We start from the raw sequence: 24,648 nt of genomic DNA, 5'->3' as shown, positions 1-24,648 counted from the left end.
CCCATCCCGGGGGTGCCGCGGGCGGCGCGTGGGCGTTGGGGTGCGGGAGGGTGGTGTTTGGGGTGCACAGCGGGTGCTGCGGGGGTGTTTGGGGGGCAGGGGGGGGCAGCACTGGGGGGCTGGAGGGCGCTGGGTGGGTGTTCGGAGAGCAGGGGGGTTTGGGGGGCAGGGGGGTGCGTGGGTATTTGGGGCGCAAGGGAGGGGTGGATGGGTGCAGGGGAGTGTGCATGGATATTTGGGGTGCGGGGGGAGTTCGTGGGTGCGGGGGGGTGCGTGCGTATTTGGGGTGCAAGGGAGGGGTCCATGGGTGCGGGAGGGGGTCCATGGATATTTGGGGTGCAGGGGGATGGTGCATGGGTGCAGGGGGGGTCCATGGATATTTGGGGTGCGGAGGGGGTTCATGGGTGCAGGGGGGGTACATGGATATTTGGGGTGCAGGGGGGTTACGTTGGGGTGTGGGAGGGTGGTGTTTGGGGTGCACAGGGGTGCTGCGGGGGTGTTTGGGGGGCGGGGGGGTGGCAGCACTGGGGGGCTGGAGGGTGCTGGGTGGGTGTTCGAAGACCAGGGGTGTTTGGGGTGCAGGGGGGTGCGTGGGTGCCGGGGGGGGGACACATGGATATTTGGGGTGCGGGGGGGGGGTGTGCATCGATATTTGGGGTGCAAGGGAGGGGTGCATGGGTGCAGGGGAGTGTGCATATGTATTTTGGGTGCAGGGGGGTTACGTGGTTATTTGGGGTGCGGGGGGGGGTTCATGGGTGCGGGGGGAAGTATATGGTTATTTGGGGTGCGGGGGGGGTTCATGGGTGCGGGGGGGTACATGGCTATTTGGGGTGCGAGGGGTGTGCATGAGTGCAGGAGGGTATGCATGGATATTTGGGGTGCAGGGGGGGCGTATGGGTGCAGGGAGGGGTATATGGGTATTTTAGGGTGGGGGGCTGCATCGATATTTGGGGTGTGAGGGAGGGGTGCACGCGTGCAGGGGGGTGTGCATGGATATTTGGGGTGCGGGGGGGGGGTTCATGGGTGCAGGGAGGCGCATATGGGTATTTTGGGGTGGGGGGGTGCGTGGATATTTGGGGTGCAGGGGGAAGTTCACGGGAGCAGGAGGGTGTGCATGGGTATTTGGGGTGCAAGGGGGGGTGTGTATGGATATTTGGGGTACGGGGGGGGTGCACGGGTGCTGGGGGTGTGTGCATGGATATTTGGGGCGCCGCAGGGCGTGGATGGGTATTTGGGGTACAGGGGGATGCGGGTGGGGGGGAGGGGTGTGTTTGGGGCTCGGGGGGGGTGCCGGGGGTGCCCCCCCTGCCCCCGCGGACGGCGGGGAACTACAAATCCCAGCAGCCCCCGCGCCGCGCGCCGCTTCCGGGAGGGACCGGGCGGGGCGCGTGCGGCCGCGAGCGGGTGAGCGGGGCTCGGCGGGGCGGGGGGGGGGGGTTCGGGGGGCGCACGGAGCTGGGGCCGGGGGGGTGTCCAGGGGGCAGGGGGTGCGTGAGCAAGGGGGGGTGTGGGGCGGGGGGTGCGTGAGCAGGGGGGTGGGGGGGCAGGGGGTGCACAGGATGGGGGGGCTGTGCATGGGGCAGGGGGTGCACAGGATGGGGGGGGGCGCATGGGGCAGGGGGTGGGGGGGCAGGGGGTGCACAGGACGCGGGCATGGGGCAGGGGGTGCGCAGAGCTGGGGGGTGCGTGGGGCGGGGGGTGCACGGGGTGGGGGTGGCGAGGGGCAGGGGGGATGTAAGCGGGGGGGGCACGGAGCTGGGGTGCACGGGGTGGGGGGGGTGTATGGGGCAGGGGGTGCACAGAGCTGGGGGGTACATGGGGCAGGGGGGTGCACGGGGTGTGGGGGGGGTGCTCGGAGCAGGGGGAGCACAGAGCTGGGGGGTACATGGGGCAGGGGGGATGTAAGCGGGGGGGGGCACGGAGCAGGGGGGCACGGGGTGGGGGGGTGTGGGAGCAGGGGGTGCACAGGTTGCGGGGGGGGGCGTGCGTGGAACAGGGGGTGCACAGAGCTGGGGGGGGGTACATGGGGCAGAGGGTACGTGAGCACAGAGCGGGGGGGTCCAGGGGGCAGGGGGTGCACGGGGTGGGGGTGGCGGGGGGCAGGGGGGGCATGGAGCAGGGATGCATAGGGTGGGGGGGGTGCGTGGAACAAGGGGTGCACAGAGCAGGGGGGGGTCCAGGGGGCAGGGGGTGCACGGACTTGGGGGGCGAGGGGCAGGGGGGATGTAAGCAGGGGGGGCACGGAGCAGGGGTGCATGGGGTGGGGGGGGTGTGGGAGCAGGGGGTGCACAGAGCCGGGGGGGCGGGTTCTGGGGGTACATGAGCAAGGGGTCCAGGGAGCCGGGGGGGGAGTCCGGGAGGCAGGGGGGTGCATGGGGCAGGGGGTACGTGAGCAGGGGGGGGTTCTGAGGGTGCATCAGCAGGATGTGTGGAGCCGGGGGGGGGGGGGTCCAAGGAGCAGGGGGGTGCCTGGGGCGGGGGGCACATAGGGCAAGGGGTACATGAGCAGGGGGTGCACGGAGTTGGGGGGGGGGGTGTCCGGGGGGCAGGGGGTATGCGAGAGGGGGGGTGTTTCTGGGGGTACGTGAGCAAGGGGTGCATGGAGCCGGGGGGGTGCATGGGGCAGGGGGTATGTGAGCGGGGGGGGGGGTGTCCAGAGGGGAGGGGATGGGGGTTGAATGGGGCGGGGGGGGGTCCAGAGGGGATGGGGGTTGAACGGGGCAGGGGGTGCACAGAGCCGGGGGGGGGTTCTGGGGATACATAAGCAAGGGATGCATGGGGCAGGGGGGGCATAGGGCAAGGGGTGCACGAGCAGGGGGTGCACAGAGTCGGGGGGGGGTGTCCAGGGGGCAGGGGGGTGCCTGTGGCAGGGGGGGTACATGAGCCGGGGGGGTCCAGAGGGGATGGGGGTTGACCGGGGCAGGGGGTGCATGGAGCAGGGGGGCTCCAGGGGGTCTGTGAGCAGGGGGTGCGCAGAGCAGGGGGGTCTGCGGGGGGGTCGCAGGCCTGCACCCGCGCTGACACCCCGCATCCCCCCCCCCGTCCTCAGTCCCCAGCACCGCCGGGGCCGCCATGGAGCGCGGCTGCGTGATGGACACGTCGGAGCCCGGCAGCGCCGCCGAGGAGGAGGAGGAGAAGGCGATGGAGCCGCGGCCCCGCACCCGTTCCAACCCCGAGGGGGCCGAGGACCGGGCGCTGAGCGCCCAGGCCAGCGTGGGCAACCGCAGCGAGGGCGAGGGCGAGGCGGCCAGTGCCGACGACAGCCCGCAAGCCACGGCCGCCCCCGACGGCACCGCCTGGCCCGGCCCCGCGCCCCACGCCGAGGTCCAGGTGAAGACGCCGCGGGTGAATTGCCCTGAGAAGGTGGTGAGTGTCTGCAGGGAGGGGGCGGCCCCCGGCCCCGACGCCGGGTTGAGGGGCTGGCGGCGGGGGGAGGCTCAGCCGTGGCTCCCTCCCCGCAGATCATCTGCCTGGACCTGGCGGAGGAGATGGCTCTGCCCAAACTGGAGTCCTTCAACGGGTGAGTGTCGGGGCGCTGGCGCTGGGACCCCCGGTGACCCCGGCTCTGCTGTCCCCGGCCCATCGTGGGGACGGGGGGTGGGGTGGGGGGACGACGACGCGCCGGTCGCCGCTGAGCTCTGTCCCCCTCCGCGGCAGGTCCAAGACCAACGCGCTGAACATCTCCCAGAAGATGATCGAGATGTTTGTGAGGACGAAGCACAAGATCGACAAGTGCCACGAGTTCGCGCTGGTGGTGGTGAACAACGACGCCACGTGGGTGAGCCGGGACCGCGGGGACGGGGACGGCTCCGTGTGTCCCCCCCCACGCCCCCCTCTCACCCCGGTTCCTCTCAGCTCTCAGGGTTCACCTCGGACCCCCGCGAGGTCTGCAGCTGCCTCTACGACCTGGAGACTGTCGTCTGCAAGTCATTCAGTATCCCACCGCTGGGACGGGGGGGCCGGGACCCCGCAAGGGTCCCCTCGGGGGTGCAAACGGGGTCCCTCGGGGGTGCAAACGGGGTCCCTCGAGCATAAGCGGGGACCCTCCAGGCCCGTTGCCTGCAGATGGCAGCAGACCCACGGCCTCGCTGGATCCCCGGCACACAGCGGCGCTGGGACCCTGAATCCCGCCCCACCACCCCGGGTTTAACACTGGACCCTCTGGACCCACCAAACACCCATTTATCGGGGTTTTCTCCCCACCCCGCTCCGTCCCACTGCGGTCGCCCCCCTGCGCGGGAGCCGCCCGGGTGCCCCGGTGCCGGTCTGGGGTGGGGGGGCGTCCCCGGGGGCGGGCGGGGGGGGTCTGTGTGCCGGGATCGGTCCTTACCTGGGGCTGCAGATCTGGAGGGACTCTTCAACCTGATGTGAGTACGGCTTGGGGGGCGGGGGGGGACGGGCGGGATGGGGTGGGGGCCGGGGTGCCCGCCCTGGCTCTGAATTTTCTGCTTTGCTGTAAAAACCCCGCGAGCCTTTAACCCAAACGGCCGCGGGGTGGGTGCTGCTCCCCCAGCCCGGAGCTGTCGTTAAGTTTTAACGAGGCGAAGCGGGGGGGGTCCCGGAGGTGCAGGGACCCTGCCCGCGGTGGTGATGGCGGGGGGGTGTGTGTGTGTGTGTGTGTGGTGTCCATGAGCCCCCTCCGTCCTCGCTCCGCAGCCAGCAGAAGATCGAGCTGCCGGTGACGGAGAACGTGCAGACCATCCCGCCCCCCTACGTGGTCCGGACCATCCTGGTGTTCGGCCGCCCGGGCTGCCAGCCCCAGTTCTCCATGTCGGAGCACATGAAGGTAGGTGTGTCCCCCCCCAACACACCGTCCTGCCCCCACTGAGGTGAGCTCGGTGGCTCCGGGTCCATCCTGGTGCCATTCCTGCCTTGTTGTCCTGCAGAAGATGCTGCAATGTCCCTACTTCTTCTTCGACGTGGTTTATATCCACAACGGGGTGGAGGAGAAGGATGACGAGACGAGCTGGAAGGTAAATGTGGGATGGGGCAGCCCCCCCAAGCTGTGACTGGGAGTCCTGGTGGCCAACAGGGTGACCATGAGCCAGCAATGTGGCCGAGAAGGCCAATGGCATCCTGGGGGGCATCAAGAAGGGGGTGGCCAGCAGGTGGAGGGAGGTCATCCTCCCCCTCTGCTCTGCCCTGGGGAGGCCCCATCTGGAGCGCTGGGTCCAGTTCTGGCCTCCCCGGTTCCAGAAGGACAGGGAACTGCTGGAGAGGGGACAGCAAAGGGCCACCAAGAGGACGAGGGGACAGGAACACCTCTCTGAGGAGGAAAGGCTGAGGGATTTGGGGCTTTTTAGGCTTAGATCTTTAGATCTTATCAACGCTGATAAATACTGAAAGGGGGGGTGTCAGGAGGATGGGGCCAGGCTCTTCTCAGTGGTGCCCGGGGACAGGACAAGGGGTAACGGGCACAAACTTGCCCATGGGAAGCTCCATCTCAAGACGAGGAGGAACTTCTTTGCTGTGAGGGTGGCAGAGCCCTGGCACAGGCTGCCCAGAGAGGTGGGGGAGTCTCCGTCTCTGGAGTCATCCCAACCCCGCCTGGACGCGTTCCTGTGCCACCTGCTCTGGAGGAGACGATCTCCAGAGGTCCCTTCCCACCCCGGCCATTCTGTGTGAGTGGGGGCTGTGTCAGCCCGTGCCCACGCTGCCCATTTTTGTGTGTGTCCCCCCCCCCCCCCAGGAGATGTACGCCTTCTTCAGCAGCCTGGACACCAAAGGCACCAACTACAAGTACGAGGTGCCGCTGGCGGGGCCGGCCGTGGAGCTGCACAACTGCATGGCCAAGCTGCTGGCGCACCCGCTGCAGCGGCCCTTCCAGCCCCACGCCGCCTACGGGCTGCTGGGGGACGACGAGCCCCCCGAGGTGGAAGCCACCGTCTGAGCCGTGGGGGAGGGGGGTTGGGGGGGGTGGGGGGACACAGGGACGCGAGGACAAGGCGCCATCCCTGGGCTGCGGCGGGCGGCCGGTGTCACCCGGGATGGCGGGGGAAAGAGAGGTGCGTTGCTGAGCCGTGTCGTGCTGATGCTCCTGCGCCCATCGGAAACCGGGGGGGTTTGGGGAGGGGGGGGGGCATCACTCCCCCCAGCACTGTGCTCCCCCCCGGCCATGGGGATGGGGGGGTGCCTGTGCTCAGCAGCGCTGGCGGGGGGACGCCGGGGGTGGGTGGGTGACTCTCGCCATGAACGGTGGGGCAGGGTGATGGGAAGTGCTGGGGCGGGTTACTGGGAGGCACTGGTGGGACTGGTGCAGGTTACGGGGAGGTGCTGTGTGGGGCTGGTGCAGGGCACTGGTGGGACTGGTGCAGGTTACGGGGAGGCGCACGGAGCACTGGTGCAGGTTACTGGGAGCACTGGTGTTGGTACTGGGAGGCGCTGGGAGCACTGGGGCCGTTGCTGGGAACGCTGGGGCCGTTGCTGGGAGTGCTGGGGCCGTTACTGGGAGCACTGGGGCTGTTACCGAGCGTACTGGGAACACTGATGCGGTTACTGGGAGCGCTGGGGCCGTTACTGGGAGGCGCTGGGAGCGCTGGGGCCGTTACTGGGAGCACTGGGGCTGTTACTGGGCGTACTGGGAACAGTGATGCGGTTACTGGGAGCACTGGTACCGTTACTGGGAGGTGCTGGGAGCGCTGGGGCCGTTACTGGGAGTACTGGGAGCGCTGGTGCTGTTAGTGGGAGCACTGGTGCCGGAACTGGGAGCGCTAGTGCTGTTACTGGGAGGCGCTGGGAGCGCTGGTGCCGGTACTGGGAGCGCTAGTGCCTGTACTGGGAGCGCTGTGGATGCCGGCGCCGGGCACTAGGGGGCGCTGCGGGACGAGGGGGGGCGGGGGGCGTGGCCCCGGGCGCGGCTGCACTCCCGGCCGGCTCCTATTGGCCGCCCGGCCAGCCAATGAGCGGCGGCGTGGCTGCGCGCGGGGGGTTCGAACGGGCGGGGCGCTATGCGCGTGCGCGGGGCGGCATGAGCGGCGCGGGGCGGCGCGAGCCGTAAGGGACAGTGCGCCGCGGGGGGGGGAACATTGCACCAGGGGGGACACACTGGATTGGGGCTTGGGGACGTTGCACCGGGGGGGGGGGCACATTGGATTGGGGCTTGGGGACGTTGCACCGGGGGGGGGGGCACATTGGATTGGGGCTTGGGGACGTTGCACCGGGGGGGGGGGACATTGCACCGGGGGGGGACACACATTGGATTGAGGCTTGGGGACATTGCACCGGGTGGTGGGGACTGGGGCTTGGGGACATTGCACCGGGGCGGGGGGACATTGCGGGGGGGGGACGGACCGCGGCCTTGGGGACATTGCACCGGGGGGGGACACATTGGATGGGGGCTTGGGGACATTGCACCGAGGGGTGGGAGGCACCGGGGCTTGGGGACATCGCACCGGGGCGGGAGGGGACGGGGGACATTGCACCGGGGCTTGGAGAGATTGCACGGGGCGGGGGGGACATTGCACCGGGGGGGGGACACATTGCAACGGGGCTTGGGGACATTGCACCGGGGGGGGACGCAGACAGACACATTGGACCGGGGGGGGACGACATTACACCGGGGCTTGGGGATACTGGACCGGGGCGGGGACACACACACATTGCACCAGGGCTTGGGGACACATTGCAATGGGGCTTTGGGACATTGCACTGGGGGGGGGGGCACGGGACAGGATGCTTAGGGGTACCCCTGTACGCACTGCCCCGGGGGGGGGCCATTGCGCTGGGGAGGGGGGGAACTGGGGGGTAACTGGGAGGGGGTGCAGCATGTGCGGCGCTGGGGGGGCCCTGCACGGACCGGGTGGGTGGTGGTGGGTGCATTGCAAGGGGGGGGGGAAACATGGCACGGGGGTGCCCCAGTGTGCGGCTCTGACCCGGGGGGGGTCCTGTGGGCTGCCCCCCACCCCGTGCTGACTGTGCCCGGCCATGCCATAGGGCGCTGCAGGCCCTGCTGGAGCGGGGGGGTGCCCCCAGGCTGGCCCCCCCAGGCGGTGGGTGCTGCCGGGGGCTGCTGCTGCGCTGCCGTGGGGACCCCAACGCCAGGTAACCACCGGTGGCACGCAGTGTGTCCCCCCCCACGGTGCCGGAGCACCCAGCTGCAGGGCTGGTGGCACTCGTGTGACCCCGAGGGGGTGGCCGTGACCTGCTGGCCACGACATTGACCCGCTGGCTGAGCTGGGGGGGGCGGGGGGCAGGGGGTGAAGCCCCGCTCCCTGCTCCAGGTCCACCGAGGAGCCACCACCGCCGCACGTCACCGCGTCCTGGGGGTGCCACCGGCGCCTCAAGCTCCTGCTGAAGAAAGGGGGGGGCCCGGTGCTCCGAGAGCAGGTCAGTGGGGACAGCTGTGGGGACGGGGACAGCACCCTGGAGGTGCTGCCTGTGCTGGGACCCTCGTCATCGGTGGGGTGGGTGAGAAGCGGGTGCCCGCCTGGCCCTGGGGGGGCCGTGTCACCCCATGGTGGCCCTGGCAGCGGTGGCAGCAGCATCCCCTCCCTGCAGGATGGGAGAGGAGCCGTGGAGCTGGCGCTGGAGCTGATCCCGCGGGACTTGCAGTGTGCCTGGGGCTGGCCCCCCGCGGAGGGTGAGGTCCCCAGGGCGCCCCTCGGCCAGGGCGGGTGTCGGGGGGACTGACCCAGACCCCCAGTTTGGGCCAGGCCAGACCCCCGACTGTGGTCTCTGCCCCCAGACCCGGGGGGGGCCCGGCGGTCCCTGTCCTTCCTGACGGAGGATGGCACCGATGGCAGCGTCATCCTCGAGCTCCCCGAGGACGGCGACGGAGTCGGGCCCCTGAGCAGCACCCACAGGTCCCTGCTGGAGGGGCTGGAGCTGGGGGGTGGCTGCGGTTCGGGGGAGCCCCCGTCCCTCTTCATCCCCTCCCTCACCCCGTGGCCCCCCGGGGGCTCGTCCCTCCCCCCGCAGCCCCTGGCCTCCAGCACGCTGCTCTCGGCCGGGGACGAGCTCGGGGAGGGACCCCGGAGTCGGACGGCGGTGGGGGGGACGGGGGATCCCCCCTGGGCTGTCCCCAAGCCCCATCGGGAGTTTGGTGCTGGTGGGTCCCTGCGCTCCCCCCAGCCTCGGTGTTGCAGCAGGGTCCCGGGGGGACACGGAGCATCTTCCAGGGCTCCCCGACTCCACGCTGGCCTGAGCGGCCGCTCCGTGGCATGTCAGAGCCCTGGGGACGGTGACATCCCACGCACTGCGGCTCAGCGCCATCCTGGTGTCCCCCCAGGGCCACCCGTGTCGCCCCCGGCCACCCCCAAGCTGGGGATGGTGGTGCCCAAGGCGGGAGCTGGGGGCTGTGACCGCAGCAGCCTCGGGGACAGCAGCGGGGACAACGAGCGCTTTGTCACCGCCGTGGAGACCCTGGAGCCCAGCGAGGCCGGGGGGTCCCTGGGGGCTCGGCACCGCCGCTCCCCCCAGCCCAGGGCAGCCGGGGGGCCGGAGCCGGGTGAAGCCCCCTCCTCAGTCACAGCTACCACCGGGGAGCTGCCCCCCGCCAGCCCCCCAAACGCGGAGCGGGTGCAGGAGGTGGATTTTGGGGGGGGCTCGAGGGCGGCCCCTCGCTGCGAGGGCGGCTCGGACGTGGGCGATGTGGGGGAGCTGCTTGCCCAGCTGCAGGGGTGCAGCCTGCGGGGCTCCCCCCCACGTACTGCAGAGGCCCCTCGCAGCCCGGCCGGTCTCGCCGCCGGGGATGTCACCCCCCGGGGGACGGAGCCCCCCATGCACCGCCACGTCACCCCCAGGACCAAGAGCCGCCTCCAGGCCTCGGCGGCACGGCTGGCCGCCTCCTCTTCCTCCTCCTCCTCCCTCTTTGACGAGTCGCTGGAGATGCCCCGGAGGCCCCCCAGGCTCAGAGCACCCCGGGGTGTCCCCAGGGACCCTGCCACCACCTCAGGGCACTGCGTCACCCCAGGGCGCGGGGATGCGTCCAGCAGGGACGGAGAGGGGACAGGCTCTTTGGATGACACCGAGATCCTCCCCCGAGCCCCCAGCCAGCCCAGCTTGCCCCCGGGGGCCAGCAGCTCCCCCAGCTCCAGCCCCACAGTCCTGCTAGTCCCCGGGGACCACGGTGACCCCCAGGACACCCCATCAGATGCTCAGGGCTCTCCTGGCTCCAGCCCCATGGTCCTGCTGGTCCCTGGGGACCGTGGTTGCCCCCAGGACCCCCTGTCAGATGCTCGGGGCTCCCCTGGCTCCAGCCCCACAGTCCTGCTGGTCCCTGGGGACCACGGCCACCCCCAAGACTCCCCATCAGATGCTCAGGGCTCCCTCCATGCCACCCACAGCCCCAACCCCAGGGTGCTGGAGGGTGGCTCTGGGTGGCAGGACCCCTCAACCTTGGGGGCACACCAGCCCCGGTTGCCCCACGGGGGCTTCGGCCGCCTCCTTGCCCCGTGGCCACCGGGCAGCACCGCGGTGGAGCCGAGGAGCCCGGCCGTCCCGCTCTCGCCTGCCGGCAACACCCGCTGCTCCGGGGAGCACCTCGAGGATGAGGAGTGGGGACAGGCACCCACTGGGCGGCACAGCCCTGGCACTGCGGCCACCACCAGCCTGGAGGATGCTGTGGTCCAGGACGGGCGAGCGTGCGGGGTGCCACCGCGGCCCCTCTCAGACGAAGGTCTGCGGCGGCGGCTGCGGTTGCTGGGGGACAACCCAGGGCCCGTCACGGAGCTCACCAGGCGGCTCTACCTGCGGCGGCTGGAGGAGCTGCTGGGGGGACCCCGGGGGAGGCCAGCAGGTGAGTCTCGGGGACCCCCGGCCCAGTGGCCGGTCCCTGCCGTGCCAGCGCGGGGCTGACGCTGCTCCCCAATGCCGGCACGGCCACCCCAGGTCACAGCCCCGAGCTGGTGGCGGCGCTGAGGACTGGCCACGTCCCTGACTGCGCCCAGGACGAGCTGGCGCTGGCCCGGCAGTTCGACCGCCCCGACCGCAGCCGGCACTGGCGAGAGGGGCTGCTCAAGTCCAGCTTCAACTACCTCCTCCTCGACCCCAGGTAGGGCTGCGCCGCTGCCCCATATGTCCCCTGTGCCGCGGGGGTCCGAGCGGGGACCCCCCAGGAGGCGTCAAGCCCCAAAGCTGGGGGGGTTTGCGCCCCCAGGACCACCCAGAACCTGCCGCTGCGCTCCCACCGCCTGAGCCCGGCCGAGTGCTTCAGGACCTTCGTCGAAGCCATCTTCTACGTGGGCAAGGGGACGCGTGCCCGGCCATACTGCCACCTCGCCGAGGCTCTGAGCCAGCAGCGCGCCGGCACACAGAAGGTGGGGTGGGCTGGAGGGGCCGGGGGCCATGGTGGTGGGCGTGGGGGGCTGCACTGGGGGGCTGGGGACCATGGGGATGGGGATCAGGGCCAGGGGCCATGGTGATGGGCATGGGGGGCTGCACTGAGGGCTGGGGACCATGGGGATGGGGATGGGGGCCAGGGGCCTTGGTGATGGGCATGGGGGGGCTGCAGCGGGGGGCTGGGGACTGTGGTGATGCGCCTGGGGGCCAGGGGCCATGGTGATGGGAGTGGGGGTCTGCACCAGGGGACTGTGGGCCATGGTGATGGGCATGGGGGGCTGCAGTGGGAGGTGGGGGCTGCAGTGGGAGGTGGGGGCCGTGGTGGTGGGCATGGGGGGCTGGAGACCATGGTGATGGGTATGGGGGGCTGCTCCAGGGGGCTTGGGGCCATGGTGATGGGCACGGGGGTCTGGGGGACGTGGTGATGGGCATGGGGGGCTGCAGTGGGGGGCTGGGGATGGTGGTGATGGGAATGGGGATCTGGCGGCCATGGTGGTGGGCATGGGGGGCTGCTCCAGGGGGCTGGGGACTGCGTGGATGGGGGCCTGAGGGCCATGGTGGTGGGCATGGGGGGCTGCTCCAGGGGGTTGGGGACCGTGGGGATGGGGGCCTGAGGGCCATGGTGGTGGGCATGGGGGGCTGCTCCAGGGAGCTGGGGGCTGTGGGGATGGGGGCCTGAGGGCCATGGTGATGGGCATGGGGGGGCTGCACCAGGGGGCTGGGGACCGTGGTAATGGGCACGGGGGGCTGGGGACTGTGGTGACGGTGCCCGCGGTCCCGCAGGGCTGCCCCAAGGTGCGGCGCATCCTGGAGATCTGGGCGAGCGGGCAGGGTGTCATCTCCGTGCACTGCTTCCAGAGCGCCGTCCCGGCGGAGGCGTACACGCGGGAGGGCTGCATGCTGGAGGCTCTGGGTGAGCAGGGCTGGGGAGGGGGGACACAGTGCTGCCCTGGCCCCCTGCCCCTGCCGCGGCTCCCGGCATCGGTTCTGCCGCCACTGCGACTCCCTGCATCCCTCTCTCCTGCTCCATGCAGGAGTCAGGGGGATGCAGCCCATCCTGCGGCACGCGGGGACTTTGGGGTCCCTGGTTGCCAGCGCAGGGTCTGGGCACAGTCCCCCAAACCCCCATCTCCTGCGGGAAAAACTGCCTGGGAATGGGCGCTGGTGGGGGGTGTGGGGCTGCCTCCATCCCTGGGGGGCTGGGGGGGCTGGTGGGATGCAGGGGGCAGGGGCTGGGGGTGGTGACCCTGTCCCCGCAGGGCTGTGGGTGCTGCTGGGGGACTGGGGTTGTGGGTGCTGACCCTGTCCCTGGGGGGCTGGGGGTGCTGGTGGGGTGCAGGGGGCAGGGGCTGGGGGTGCTGACCCCGTCCCCACAGGGCTGTGGGTGCTGATGGGGAGCAGGGGGCTGGGGTTTTGGGTGCTGACCCCGTCCTTGGGGGGCTGGGGGTGCTGATGGGGAGCAGGGGGCTGGGATTTTGGGTGCTGACCCCATCCCTGGGGGCCTGGGGGTGCTGGTGGGAAGCAGGGGGCTGGGGTTTTGGGTGCAGACCCCGCCCCTGGGGGGCTGTGGGTGCTGGTCGGGAGCTGGGGGCTGAGGCTGTGGGTGCAGACCCCATCCTTCGGGGGCCGTGGGTGCTGATGGGGAGCAGGGAGTTGGGGTTTTGGGTGCTGACTCCGTCCCTGGAGGCCTTTGGGTGCTGACCCCATCCGTCCCCGCAGGGCTGTGGGTGCTGATGGGGAGCAGGGGGCTGGGATTTTGGGTGCTGATCACATCCCTGGGGGGCTGTGGGTGCTGGTGGGGGGCTGGGGGCTGGGGCTGGGGGTGCTGAGCCCGTCCCTGGGGGGCTTTGGGTGCTGACCCCGTCCCCGCAGGGCTGCAGACCATCACCAACCAGAGGAAGGGGAACTGCTACGGCGTGGCAGCGAGCTGGCCGGCGGCACGGCGCCGGCGCCTGGGCGTCCACATGCTGCACCGGGCCATGCGCATCTTCCTGGCCGAGGGCGAGCGGCACCTCCGGCCGCCCGACATCCAGGGCGGGCGCTGAGCACCCCGGGGGGGCACCCCCTGCCCTGCCCGAGGAGGCGCCTGTGCTCTGGGTGCGGGGTTTTTTTAATGTCGTGAACACTGGGCGAGAATTTTTCTATTTTTTCTACGATAAATAAATCGCTGCGGGTCACCTTTTGCTAAGAAACCCAGGCCGTGCGCGATTTCTGGCTTGGCTTCCCCGCTCCGCTGTGCTCCTAGGACTCCCCCCACCAACGCATCCGACCTAGGGCGTCCCTCCTAGGAGCCCCACGCGTCTCTCCCCATCATGGAGTCGGACGCGGCTGAGAATATAACGTGGTTTTACTGTATGAAATGGCACTAATGCGGCGCGGGGCTCAGCGGCGGGGTTCCGGTGTGCGGTTTGCCTTGGCCTTAGCACAAGCGATGTGGGTACAAGCGACACAGACTCCGTGGCAAACAGAGGTCGAAGAGCCGTGGCCCGCGGCCAGGCACCGACAGTCACCTGGGAGGTGGTGGCGAGCGGGGGGAGAGGGGGGGTCAGGGCCGTGTTTTGGGGTACGGTGGCGTTTCTGGGTGCCCTTATTGCAGAGCCCGGCCGTGCTGTGGCGTCTCCCCTGGCCAGGATGGGGTGAGAGAGATGTCGGGTGGGGGGAAGGCTCGTGGGAACAATTTGAACCCAGGGACATTAAAATTCTCATTATGAGACAGGCAGGGGCAGGTGCCGGCAGAGGGGCAGCTCTGCCCCGGTGCTGGGACAGAGTTGGGGACACACATGGGGTCCCCATCATGCCAGGGGCCAGCTCTGAAGGACCCTTCCCTCTTCTACATCGCTCATTTTGGGGAGAAAGACGGGCTCGGCCGCGGGGACGGCGTGTTGCAGGGGGGTGCCAGCTCTGGTGGGAGCAGCCCTGCCTAGCCGGGAGCCCCTCGAGCCGCCCCGGGGTGCCCCGGCACGGTGCCAGCCCCACTGGGGGCGACGGGGTGCTGGGTGGGACGCGGGCCAAGGGTGAGGTTTCCGTGAGACTGGTTGTTTCTTTGGTTTAAAATGGGGGGGGAAATAAGAGGGAAGCAAAGCTTTGGGGGAGCCGGGGGGGGCCGGGGCCATCCCCAGCGTGCGGCTACGGGGCTGAAGAGTGGCCATGCCAAGTACAGCGTCCTCCCGGCTCGCTCAGGCTCCTGCTGCAGCCAGGAGCCCCCGGACCCCGTGATGGCACCTGGGTCCCTGCTCGACACTTGTCATGTACCTTCTCGGTCCTGCCCGGCTCCTGGCAGCGGGATGCGAAGTGCGGAGGGGAGGAGATGATGGGATCAGTGGGTTACGTACAGAACGGTGTCGGCGGGTAATGAGCTGTTGTTCATCAAGATCAGACGGTTGCAGTTTGCTTCGTCGCTCCTGTGTTGCTCCGAGACCTCACGGATCCGTATGGGAGCTGTCAGCAAGGACAGACACAGCGGCAAGGTGACGGTGTATTGCTGATCCCCTGGTGCACCAGGGATGGGGGTGATCCCGGCGGGGATGTGGTCCGGGAGCAGGTAGTGGGTCCCGGAGTCGTGGAGGAGCTGGAAGCTGGGAAGGGCGAGTGGATCGGACGCTGCAGGAGTCGCTGTGTGGTGGCGATGGCTCCGAGCATCTTGAGGACGCGGCAGCGGGAGGGAAGCAGAGGGCTGTGCAGAAGCCAGTGCTGCGGTACCTAAAGCGATGGCGGTCGGGGACGTGACTGCACGGACGGCGGCACTGGGGACCGCAGGAGAGCTCAGGTTTGGCGTTGTCCTGCCCACCGCAGCCATGCCAGTGCCACCACAGCGGGGGGGCTGACGGTCCTTCTGGCCGTGCCCGTGGGAGCGGGTCACCACCTCCTCGTCCTCAGCTCCCGGCCAGGCAGAGACGAGCTGTGCGGGCAGAGACGAGCTGTGCCGGCAGACTCTCGCCAGCGCCAGGCAGGAGCTGCTGGACGCCACGTGCTCAGCTGCGGGCGATAACGGTGGTCCCATGCTCCCGGCCCCACAAATAGCTCCAGCGAAGCGCTCCAGGGCTCGGAGAGGCAAATCCCGCTGCTGAGGCAAAGGAGCCTTTGGCTTCCCCTTAAAACGATCCCAGCTCAGCTCCTCCAACCCTGGCCGGGAAGGTGCCGGAGCCGACGCGCTCTCCCTAGAGGAACCACTCCAATTTCTTCCCATTTTGCTGCAGGTGCAACCAGTCTCCCTGCGGCCGCCTCCTCTCTGTCCCCGGGGATGGGGAGTTGCTGCGTGAGGAAAATAATACTACAAAGAAACAGGATGAAGACGCTCCAGCGGCTGCCATGCTGTCCCCGAGGGGATGGGGACCAGGTCTGCCGTGTTCCCACTGCTGGCCCCACGCACCCCTGCCCAGGGGAGCCTCCGCGCTCCGCCACCAGCCTCCGAGGTGGCCGGGAAAGAAAATCGGCGAGGGCAGCCTCCGCCGCACCCCTCCGCTCTCGCAAACCCCTCTCCTCTCCGAAACGTCTCTCCCATCGGAGCAGCCCGGTCACCACGTCCCGCCGCCTTATTTCTTCTCCCCTTGCCCGTCCCCAGCTGGCGTCTCGGGCTCCCACAGGACAAACTCGTGGAGCAGCGTGTTCACCGTCTCGGGACACTCCATCATCACCATGTGGCTGCCCTCATCGATCACCTTCAGGAAGGCGATCAGCAGGATCTGGAGGGAGAGGGTGGCAGCAGCAGGCGTCAGCGCGGGGACGAGCCCACTGCCCCCATGGCCACGTGCCGGCAGGCAGACCCCAGCCCTCGCCCACCCTCCCAGCCCCGCTCCGTCCCCTACCTCGGCCATTCGCTGGTCCTCCTCCACCGGGACAAACTTGTCGTGCATGCCATGGACCAGGAGCACGGGCACGGCCAGCTCCGCGTGGTAAACCTCGTCACCCTCCGGCCAGTACTGCCCGCTCATCATGGCGCGCAGCACGAAGGAGGAGACGTTGAAGGCGTTGCCTTCCTTCAGCAGCTGCTTTTCTTTGGCACCCTGGCGAGCGAAGCCAGCCCTGCGGGAGGGAGCCGGTGCGGGCAGAGGGTTAGCCCCCCCCGTAGTGCCTCAGCATCGGGGGGACGGGAGGATGGGGTGTCCCTGCCCATGCTGGGGGTCGCCGTCAGTGGCTGGAAGCCCGGGTGGCCAGGGACAACCCTCCTCAGTGCCGCGGTATCGGGATGGCCACTCACTTGAGGAAGCTCCAGGCCAGGCACGGGGAGAGGCAGTGCAGCACGCAGGTGGGCATGTTGAAGATGGAGCAGAGGCTGGGCTCCAGCGCTGTCGGGCCCCCTCCGTTGATCATGATCACCTTATGGACCAGGTCTGGGTACTCGTGGGCGAGGAAGGTGCAGAAGGACACCCTGCGGGGAGAGAGAGAGATGGTGGGCATGGGGACCACGCGCTGATCCCACGGCACCGGTGGATGCTGCACCCCAAGGCAGATCCCAAGGATCCACGGCCAGAGCCCAGGCTCCAGTCCCTCGTTTGACCCATAACAGGACAGGGTAACCCCAGTCAAAGCCACAGACCCACAGAGCCTGAGTGGAGGGGCTGAGCTCGGAGTTTCACCCCTGCCCAGACCAAAGCAGGGTGCTGGGACCCGCTCGGTGCCCGCCAGCCTGGACCAGCCTTGTCCTTCTGATCTAATCCTGCCCAGCTTGGACCCATCTCTGGCTCCTTCTCCTCCCAGGGCTGCTCTCTGCACTGCTTAGTCTCCATCTAATTGACTTTCTTGGGCTTACTCTATTTATAGGCTTTGCTCTGCCAGCTTCCCTGCTGGAGGACGGGCTCCAGGATTAGCTGGAGGCAGGGACACACACCAAGAGGATGTAGGAGATCAGAGCTGAGAGATAAACCCAGAAGGGGAAACCCCGCACCCCCTTCTGCCTCTCCGCCCCCAAAGTGCAGGAATTGCTGGGCGTTTGCTGCCAAGGAGAGGACTGGGGGGATGAATCCATCCCTTCCCTCCTGGGATCTCCCCGTCCCTTACCCGTATGAGTGTCCTATCAGGATATTCCTCTTCTTCGCGTAGCGCTTGAAGACGGCCCTCATGTCCTCCGCCAGCGCGTAGAAGGTGTACGCGGCGGCAATTTGGGGAGCTGAGCTGCAGCCGTGGCCAGCCAGGTCGGGAGCCACCACTTCGTAGCCCAGCTTGGTAAAGAAGTCCAGCTGCTCCTTCCAGATGTCCAGCGAGCCGCCCACGCCATGGATGAAGAAGAGGACCACGTCGCTGTGTGTCCCTTTGCAGCTCGTGATCTGCTTCTTGCAGTCAATGTTGATGACTTTCTTGGGTTTACGCTTCCGACGCTTGCCGGGCGCAGTGGCTGCCTCCCGTGTGCCGCATCCTGGCGTGCCGCATCCTGGCGTGCCGGCGGGAGCCTGGGCAGGAGTTTGGCCGGCCACGTCAGAGAGCTCCAGCTCCACGGTGCTGTTGGGTTCCCCCGAGCCGTTCTGGCAGTGCAGAATCTCAGAGCGGACGGCATCCCCCAGGTTCTCGATCACCAGCTGCCCGTTGCGGTAGACGGTGATCTTGCGCTTGCAGTGCACCGTGCCCCGCTCCAGGCCCCCCGGCTGGGGCTCCTCAGGCTCCTCCGGGGCCGGGCGGTTGGGAGCGCTGTGCCTGACCCGCAGGATCCTCCCCGGCTTCACCTCCATGAAGCTGTAGCCGTTGCTGGACTCAACACTGTCCAGTGGCCCCACGGCATTCGTCATCTTGCCCATCAGGCAGCACAGGAGCCCATCGGTGATGCTGTTCAGCATTATGCTCCCTGCAATGAAGGCAAGAGGGGGGGGCGGCAGGAGAAGGGGGGGTCAGTCACGAGCTCCAGCACCCAGCGGGGACCTGCTGGGGGTCCTGGCTGTGGCACAGGGGAGCGGGGACAGCCCTGTCGTCCCCCCCCTAGCTTTGCTTCCAGCCCCCACAAGGCAGGGGAGAACGTGCCTCGGGGGATGCATCGAGGGGTGAACACGGTGCTCCCCAAACGCACAGCCCTCCTCGGCCACGTGCAAACGGGCTTTTATTTCTGATCAAAGATGGATCCAGCACTCCCCGTCCAGCTTTGTCTGGGCCAGGTCCCTGCCACCGAGCCGGAGCGACGCATGCTGGCCCAGCAGAGGTGAACTGGAGCGGCTGGAAATCCACCCAGTCCCTGGCACGCAGCCGCCTCCGAGGAGGGACCTGCTCTGGCCAAAGGAAGGTACATGCAAAGGAAAGCCTGTTTGAAATGAAAATGTTATTTCTGGCACCAAATATGGGGCTGAGGGAAGATTCAGCTACGAAAATGCATTATTTATACCATTAAATATATATACTTATCTCTAGTCTAAACCACCAATACAAATAGCGAGAGGTGGAAATCACAGGGGCTGGAGCTGACGGTTTTAATCAAAGTCACTCCGCAAACGGAGGCTGAAAATAATACGTCAAGAAAACAGGGGAGGAGGGGGAAAGTGCAAGCTTGGGGGGTGCGATACCCCCTCCCCACATCCCCACCTGGCACCACATGGGCTGGGGGGCCGTGGCCCTGTCCTTATTGTCCCTAAGGCTCATTCCTTGACATTTGCTCTTCTAGATGCACTCGGGTGGCTTTGAGAGAAGGCTGCGGGCGTGGGGACCCCCGACCCTGGCCGAGAGTGAAGCCAGACCTGAGCAAGGGCAGGCGGGAGGTAGGAAAGGCCGGTGGCACTGGGGACATCGGTGCTGGGACCAGAGCTCGATGCCATCCCGGCAGAGCTGAGGGTGGCTGCGGAGGGGGCTGGGGAGGTCGCTGCCTCCCCTGGCTGGCAGCCTGACGCGCGTTTATTATTGATGAAGCTAAACATGGTGAATTATTGATGCTGATGGGCAAAGAGAGCCGGAGCGGGCACTGCGCGGAGGGGCTGGCCCTGCAGGAGGGGGCACCGGCCACCCCCTGAGTGGTGCCTGTGGGTACCGACCACCACCCCTGCGGAGGAGAGAAAGAAAAGCTCGTTCCCAGAGGGGAATTGAAGTCTAAATCCCAGTGCTGTTGTCAGGAGCAGTGCACTTAGCTCCCTGAACAACCCCTCCAAGCGCACTCAGCAGGATTACGGACGCTTTGCTAGCAAACCGCAAGAGAGGGAATTAGTTAAACAAAATAAGGGATGGAGGCAGGCTGGGAACACAGGCTGCTGCCTCCTCAGTGGCTTTTACCATTCACCATGTTTGGGGAAGCCACCACTGCCTCCTCCTCGGAGATCCACCGACCCACACACACCCAGCCTGGCCCCTGCGTCCTCCCGGGGACCGGAGAGCTGCCGGCCAGCGAGGAGCCCCGGCGCTCCAGTCCCAGCCCAACACATGGCTTTGTGGGTTTCCCCAGGAAAAAGCAGCCTGGTTGCTCCAGGCAGGCGATCTGGGTAGCGGTTCCCTTGGCAAAGACGGAGCGGTTTATCCGGGGAGAGCTGCCAGCTCTCGGGACAGCAGCCAGCGCTCGGTTCTCGCCCAGCTCTGCGGGGACGGTGGCCTGACTCCCACGCAAACGCCGTGTAAAGCTCTGGGTGCTGAACTGTAGGGACTGGAGATGCAGCAAAGCCGCTCCAGGGTGCTCCTTCTCCTCGCCGCTGGCTGGGGAGGTCCTCGGGAGCTCCCCCCAGCGTGGGGCATGGCAGTCCCAGCTCTCTGCGGCTTGGTGCCTGGGTTTGCATCGGTGATCTCTCTTCTGGACCCGAGCACATCCATGCAGGATCCGGCTGCACCGAGAGCTTTCCAGCATCCTCCTGCACCCCGCAGGCTGGCCAAACGTCCTGCTAAACAGCCGTGTCACCCGCCGGGCACCCTTCACTGCTCCGGGGATGGACCCTTCCAAGCTGATGAGCAAGAGCAGGAGATCTCAGAGCCCGGGGAAAGAGGAGCCAAATCCAGACCTCGCTGGCAAGGGGCCGCCCTGCTCTGCTGAGCCAACAGATCGGTGCTGAGCCCGAGGAGCTGGGCACCAGACTGGCTGGAGCCCTGGCTGGAAGATGCCCAGCTGCCTTTGCACCGGGATGGACACGCCATTGCTCTTACCGTGCTTTTGAGCACCAGCTGGGTGCCGGGCTCGGGCTGCTCTCGATCCCCGAGCAGCTCTGGGATGCTAATGCTGAACAGAGAAATGGGGCGGGCAGAAAACCCGTGGGGAGAGGGGAAACCAGGCAGAACCTGAGCCTCGTGGTCCCCACCAGCACAACTGCGAGCTCTCCGCAAGCTCTGCCCGTGGCTGGCAGGTCACATCCTGCATCTGCGCTGGGTCCGGATCCCCTGGGTTCAGCCTTTGGGACCTGGACGTGGTTCTGCCTCTGGTTTCCATAAGGCCTGGCTTTGCGCTGCGCCTCCATTTCACAAGGTACTAATGATGTCTGCATGGATTATAAACAGGACTTCTGGCCAAACCGCCTCGACATTGATGAACTTCTCAGGATTAACTCAATTAGTCCATCCTGTTCATTTCCAGAATTGATTTGCTGGAAGGCTCTGGCAGTCAGGAGCTCTGCAGGCAGATCCAGGAGCCCAGGCTCCGGCCTCGGAGCCACCCTCCGGCATCACCGGCTCTGGGTACTCCTGAATCCCACTGGGATTATTCAGCTGAGATGCCACCGCTTGGATACACCCAGGCTGGAGCTCGTGGTCCAGGACGTGGCAATCCCTGCTGGATATCAGACCGAGAAAACACCAGCCGAATCCCATCAGAGAGCTGTGCCAGGTGGGAAATGGAGGGGAGAGGAGGTTAAACGACTCGACTGGATGTCAGGCTTCGTCTGAGGGGCTGGGAGGCAAAGCGCACCCGTCTCCCACCTCCCCCGCGCCTCCTCTAACCCACCGTGCCGTCTGCCGCGGCTGGTGCAGCCACAAACATCAAGGGATGTTCCCTTCGCGAGATGAAAAGGGCTGAAAATGAAACCAGATGGATGCGAAGAACTTTGCAAAGATGCTGGTAACCATGGCGATGGGCTGCTTTCCCCCTCCTCCCCCCCCATCCTCCATCCCGGCTACCTTTCATCACCGCCCCCGGCAGAGAGCGAGATTTCAGCACGGCTTACATAAGGCCAGGCACAACAATGAGTCAGGCGCGGCATGAACCTGCCGTCGGTCACTGTGTCCCGGCGAGGCCGAGGGTACGGCACAGGCTTGGGAAGGCGGATGGCATCGCCCCGAGCTGATACCTACATCCTGGTCCCCCCCAACATCACATTTTCCTCCAGGAAACCGCTCCCAGCAGAGAAGGGATGCTGGAGGGACGCTGGAGGTTAACCCCAGGAGGCTTCACCCTCCCTTGCCGCTGCGATGAAGAACCCGGCTGGGGAAAAAAAAACAACTTACTGACCTACTTTGGGCTGCAGCGCCTCAGATTTTATACAACTTGACGGCACCATGTCACAGCTGGAGAAAAATGGGATGAGATGTGATGTGTCAGGGTGGAGGGCGGAAAGCCCGACGGGGTAACGTGACAGGCAGCCACGTGGGGCTGACACAGAGCCTGTGGGGCTGACATACAGCCCATGGGGCTGATACAGAGCCCGTGGGGCTGACATACAGTCTGTGGGGCTGACACTGAGCCCATGTGGCTGATATACAGCCTGTGGGGCTGGCATAGAGCTTATGGGGCTGATATACAGCCTGTGGGGTTAACACAAAGCCCATGGGCTTAACACAAAGCCCATGGGGCTGACACAGAGCCTGTGGGGCTGACATAGAGCTTGTGGGGCTGATATACAGCCCATGGGGCTGACACAGAGCCCATGGGGTTGACACGGAGCCCGTGGGTCTGATACGGAGCCCGTGGGGCCGACATACAGCCCATGGGGTAGTATATGGGGGCAGCGCTCACACCGCATCTGCCCCAGGGACGTGACAGCACGGTGTGGGCATGCTTGTGGCTGTGCCAGGATGGGCTAGCCAGGCTGGCTCTTCCCTTGCCATCCCTGCAGAGAAGAGGGTCTCCTCTGGCCCAAACAGCCTCCCCGGTCCTGCCTCCCGCGGGGGTCCCGTCCCCACTGGGTTGCTGGGTACAGCTGACGTCCCAAACATCCAGGGGGCTAGGAATGGCAAAAATATCCTCCTGCTGTCCCTGCTGAGGAGTCCTTGAATTGTGGGCAGGAGAAAGGACTGCGCGTTTCTCCCCGACGGCCCCCAGGGCAGCTGTAAGCCCATCCCTGCCCAGAGAAGTCCTGGGAAACACTTGGCCCTGATAAGCGAGCCAAGAGCATCGTTTACCGCGAGCAGGATGCAGCACCGGAGCCAATGGCCACGAACCTCCCCATAACCCAGCAAGTCCCATCGCAGCCCAGCACCTCCGCTCCCCTCCCTGCACTCAGCTCTGGACCCTCGCGGGGAGTAGCAGGGACTTGATATCTGCTAATTCCTTGCAAATCCTCAGAGGAGAGGTGCCAGAGAGGAGCGTGAGATGTGCTGCAGCCAGAAGCCGACCTGCCATAATAATTTGTTCAGCTCTAATCCCTTCCCTCCGGGGCTCGCGAGTATTAATGATGACACACAACACTCCTGAGGAATGGGCAAATATTATTATGCTCTTCCCAGCCTCCCCCAGCCGTTCACTCTTTGCAAAGTGGAGAAACTGCAGCATCGAGAAACGCATAAAAAGAACGGCTGTTTAAGCACCTATCTCAGATACACGCAAGGAAATGTTTACGCTGCTTAGGCTGGGTCCTGCAAAGTAAAATTCCCTCTGGGGGAAGGGGAAAAAGCCACTTCAGCTGGTGGCAAGCACCTGGATTTATTCTGTTACGCCTGGCTTCCCCATCCTGATACAATTATAGCGGCTTTATCAGGACAGCCAGGAGTAAGTAGTCAGGAAGGCTTTAGCGGTCGTACAGATAGAAAACCAAGGAAGCAGCCCTGAATCCTCAGCACAGGGTCCCCGTCCGTGGGCAGCACGACTTCACCGGGGGCCCGCAGGACGCAGGCAAATCGCGTGCAGTCAAGAAACGACACGGCAGGGAAAGCAGAGCGTCTGTAAGACATACGGCACGCTGGAGCCGCGGCTGGCTGCCTGCCACACGGCTCTCTTTAGGAAGGAAGAAGACCTTGAGAAACAAAAGATCATACAATGCACAGCCTGCGCCTGACCTCTGCCACCGAAATCCCCCTTAACCCCCTGCGCTTCCCAAACCTCCTGGATTTCCAGGGGGATTGCCCACCACATAGCAGCAGAAAAAGCCGGTTGGATTCCTCCAGCAGCCAACGTCCTCCAGCAGCAAGCTGGAAGAAACCATTGCAAGGAAGCAGGAGAAGAAGAAAACCCTGCCCCCTCTGCCGGGCAGCGATGCGTGCAGGTGCCCCCTCGATCTCCAACAGAAAATCCAAGCAGATTTGACACGCACATAGCAACAGCAGGTCTTCGGGCAGAGCCAGCAATCGTTTACTGCAATTGCATCACAACAGAAGCCGTCCTTTAAGTTTTATTGCTGGGTAGCTTTTTATAACCCCGCGCTCAAATCAAGCTCAATACAACAGGGCTATTTAAGTGCAAGCAATGCCGTGTCTCTGCGAGGCTGCCGTCTCCCCTTCTCTCCCCGCAATCCCATCTAGCGCCTCTCAAATCCCTTCCCACCGTCAGCTTCGAAAAAACACATCTTTTGGCCATTTTGCTCCCCGTGCAGAGCACCTTCCTCCCCTCCAGCGCATGCCCTACATCACAGCTTGTGCTCCGAGCCCTCTGCACAAAGAGAGAGAGAGAGACAGAAGAGGATGCTCACCTCATTTATTGACAAGGATTGTCAGGAGTCGAGGCTGCAAATGAAAGGCTTAAATCTTGCAGGAGGCAAAAGGGGGAGAGAGGAAGAGATGCCCGAGGCGGTGGGAGCCTGTGCAGGATGCAGGGTGCCAGCGCTGGCAGGCTGCTCAGCTTTCCAGCTCCTCCGATTACATTTTTTTTGCCTGGCTGGTGGGAAGGATGGAGCAATGCCTTCAGCTCAGCTCATCCGCTTTAGACCGAAATCTCTCCTTCCATCTTCTCCCCATGAGCAGCTTCATAACTGAGCTCGGGGGTTTGGGAGTGCTATTTGTCCTTGCAGTCTATAGCCATAGAAAGCCCCTTAAATCCCTCCTAAAGAGGAGGGCTCTCGGCGTGACAGACAAGGAGACTTGCCAGTCAAAGCAAGACCCAGCGCCGCCCGCCCATGGGGAGCCTGCCAGGAGCTGGGGGGGCAGGAGGGCTCACCCTGGGTTTTTGCCCCTTCCAGTGGGATGAGTTACTGAGTTCCTTTTTCACCTTTTACCATTTTCTCACCATTCCGGTATTCACAGCTTCCCAGAGGTCACCAGCGTGTCGGTGCCATGAGCGTGTCGGAGCTCAGCACGGGGGACGGTGCACCGAAAGCCCAGGGGCCGGGACAGGAGGACAAACAT

General features: G+C 66.3%; 3 protein-coding genes across 6 annotated transcripts; 2 read left to right on the top strand and 1 right to left on the bottom strand.

Annotated features, from left to right (window-relative positions):
- Nucleotides 1-1,276: 1,276 nt before the first annotated feature.
- On the top strand, nt 1,277-5,900 carry BABAM1 (BRISC and BRCA1 A complex member 1). Its single transcript, XM_054181905.1, has 9 exons — nt 1,277-1,404; nt 3,057-3,366; nt 3,462-3,520; nt 3,658-3,778; nt 3,856-3,934; nt 4,343-4,367; nt 4,657-4,786; nt 4,887-4,973; nt 5,690-5,900. Exons 2-9 carry the CDS (start codon nt 3,073-3,075, stop codon nt 5,888-5,890), a joined length of 996 nt encoding a protein of 331 aa, XP_054037880.1. The 5' UTR covers nt 1,277-1,404; nt 3,057-3,072; the 3' UTR covers nt 5,891-5,900.
- A 1,046-nt stretch (nt 5,901-6,946) lies between these two features.
- Nucleotides 6,947-13,402, top strand: ANKLE1 (ankyrin repeat and LEM domain containing 1). Of its 4 annotated transcripts, none has more exons than XM_054181966.1 (9): nt 6,947-6,993; nt 7,933-8,040; nt 8,220-8,325; nt 8,497-8,578; nt 8,684-10,735; nt 10,828-10,990; nt 11,096-11,255; nt 12,136-12,190; nt 13,158-13,402. In XM_054181966.1, exons 1-9 carry the CDS (start codon nt 6,968-6,970, stop codon nt 13,397-13,399), a joined length of 2,994 nt encoding a protein of 997 aa, XP_054037941.1. In that variant the 5' UTR covers nt 6,947-6,967; the 3' UTR covers nt 13,400-13,402. The 4 variants fall into 4 exon arrangements, with proteins under 4 accessions (XP_054037941.1, XP_054037942.1, XP_054037939.1 ...); XM_054181967.1 differs by having other exon boundaries at nt 13,150-13,402; XM_054181964.1 differs by having other exon boundaries at nt 12,061-12,190.
- Nucleotides 13,403-15,809: 2,407 nt separating this feature from the next.
- Nucleotides 15,810-24,413, bottom strand: ABHD8 (abhydrolase domain containing 8). Its single transcript, XM_054182088.1, has 5 exons — nt 23,997-24,413; nt 17,275-18,052; nt 16,475-16,645; nt 16,083-16,299; nt 15,810-15,959 (listed from the first exon to the last, which is right to left on the bottom strand). The coding sequence occupies exons 2-5, from the start codon at nt 18,042-18,044 to the stop codon at nt 15,810-15,812; spliced, it is 1,308 nt and encodes a 435-aa protein (XP_054038063.1). The 5' UTR covers nt 18,045-18,052; nt 23,997-24,413.
- Between the last annotated feature and the right edge of the window lie 235 nt (nt 24,414-24,648).

Source organism: Rissa tridactyla, chromosome 22 (assembly GCF_028500815.1).
Source record: "Rissa tridactyla isolate bRisTri1 chromosome 22, bRisTri1.patW.cur.20221130, whole genome shotgun sequence".
Classification (NCBI taxonomy): domain Eukaryota; kingdom Metazoa; phylum Chordata; class Aves; order Charadriiformes; family Laridae; genus Rissa; species Rissa tridactyla.
Note: the sequence above shows the minus strand (reverse complement) of the source record. Positions and strands in the feature narration are given on the sequence as shown.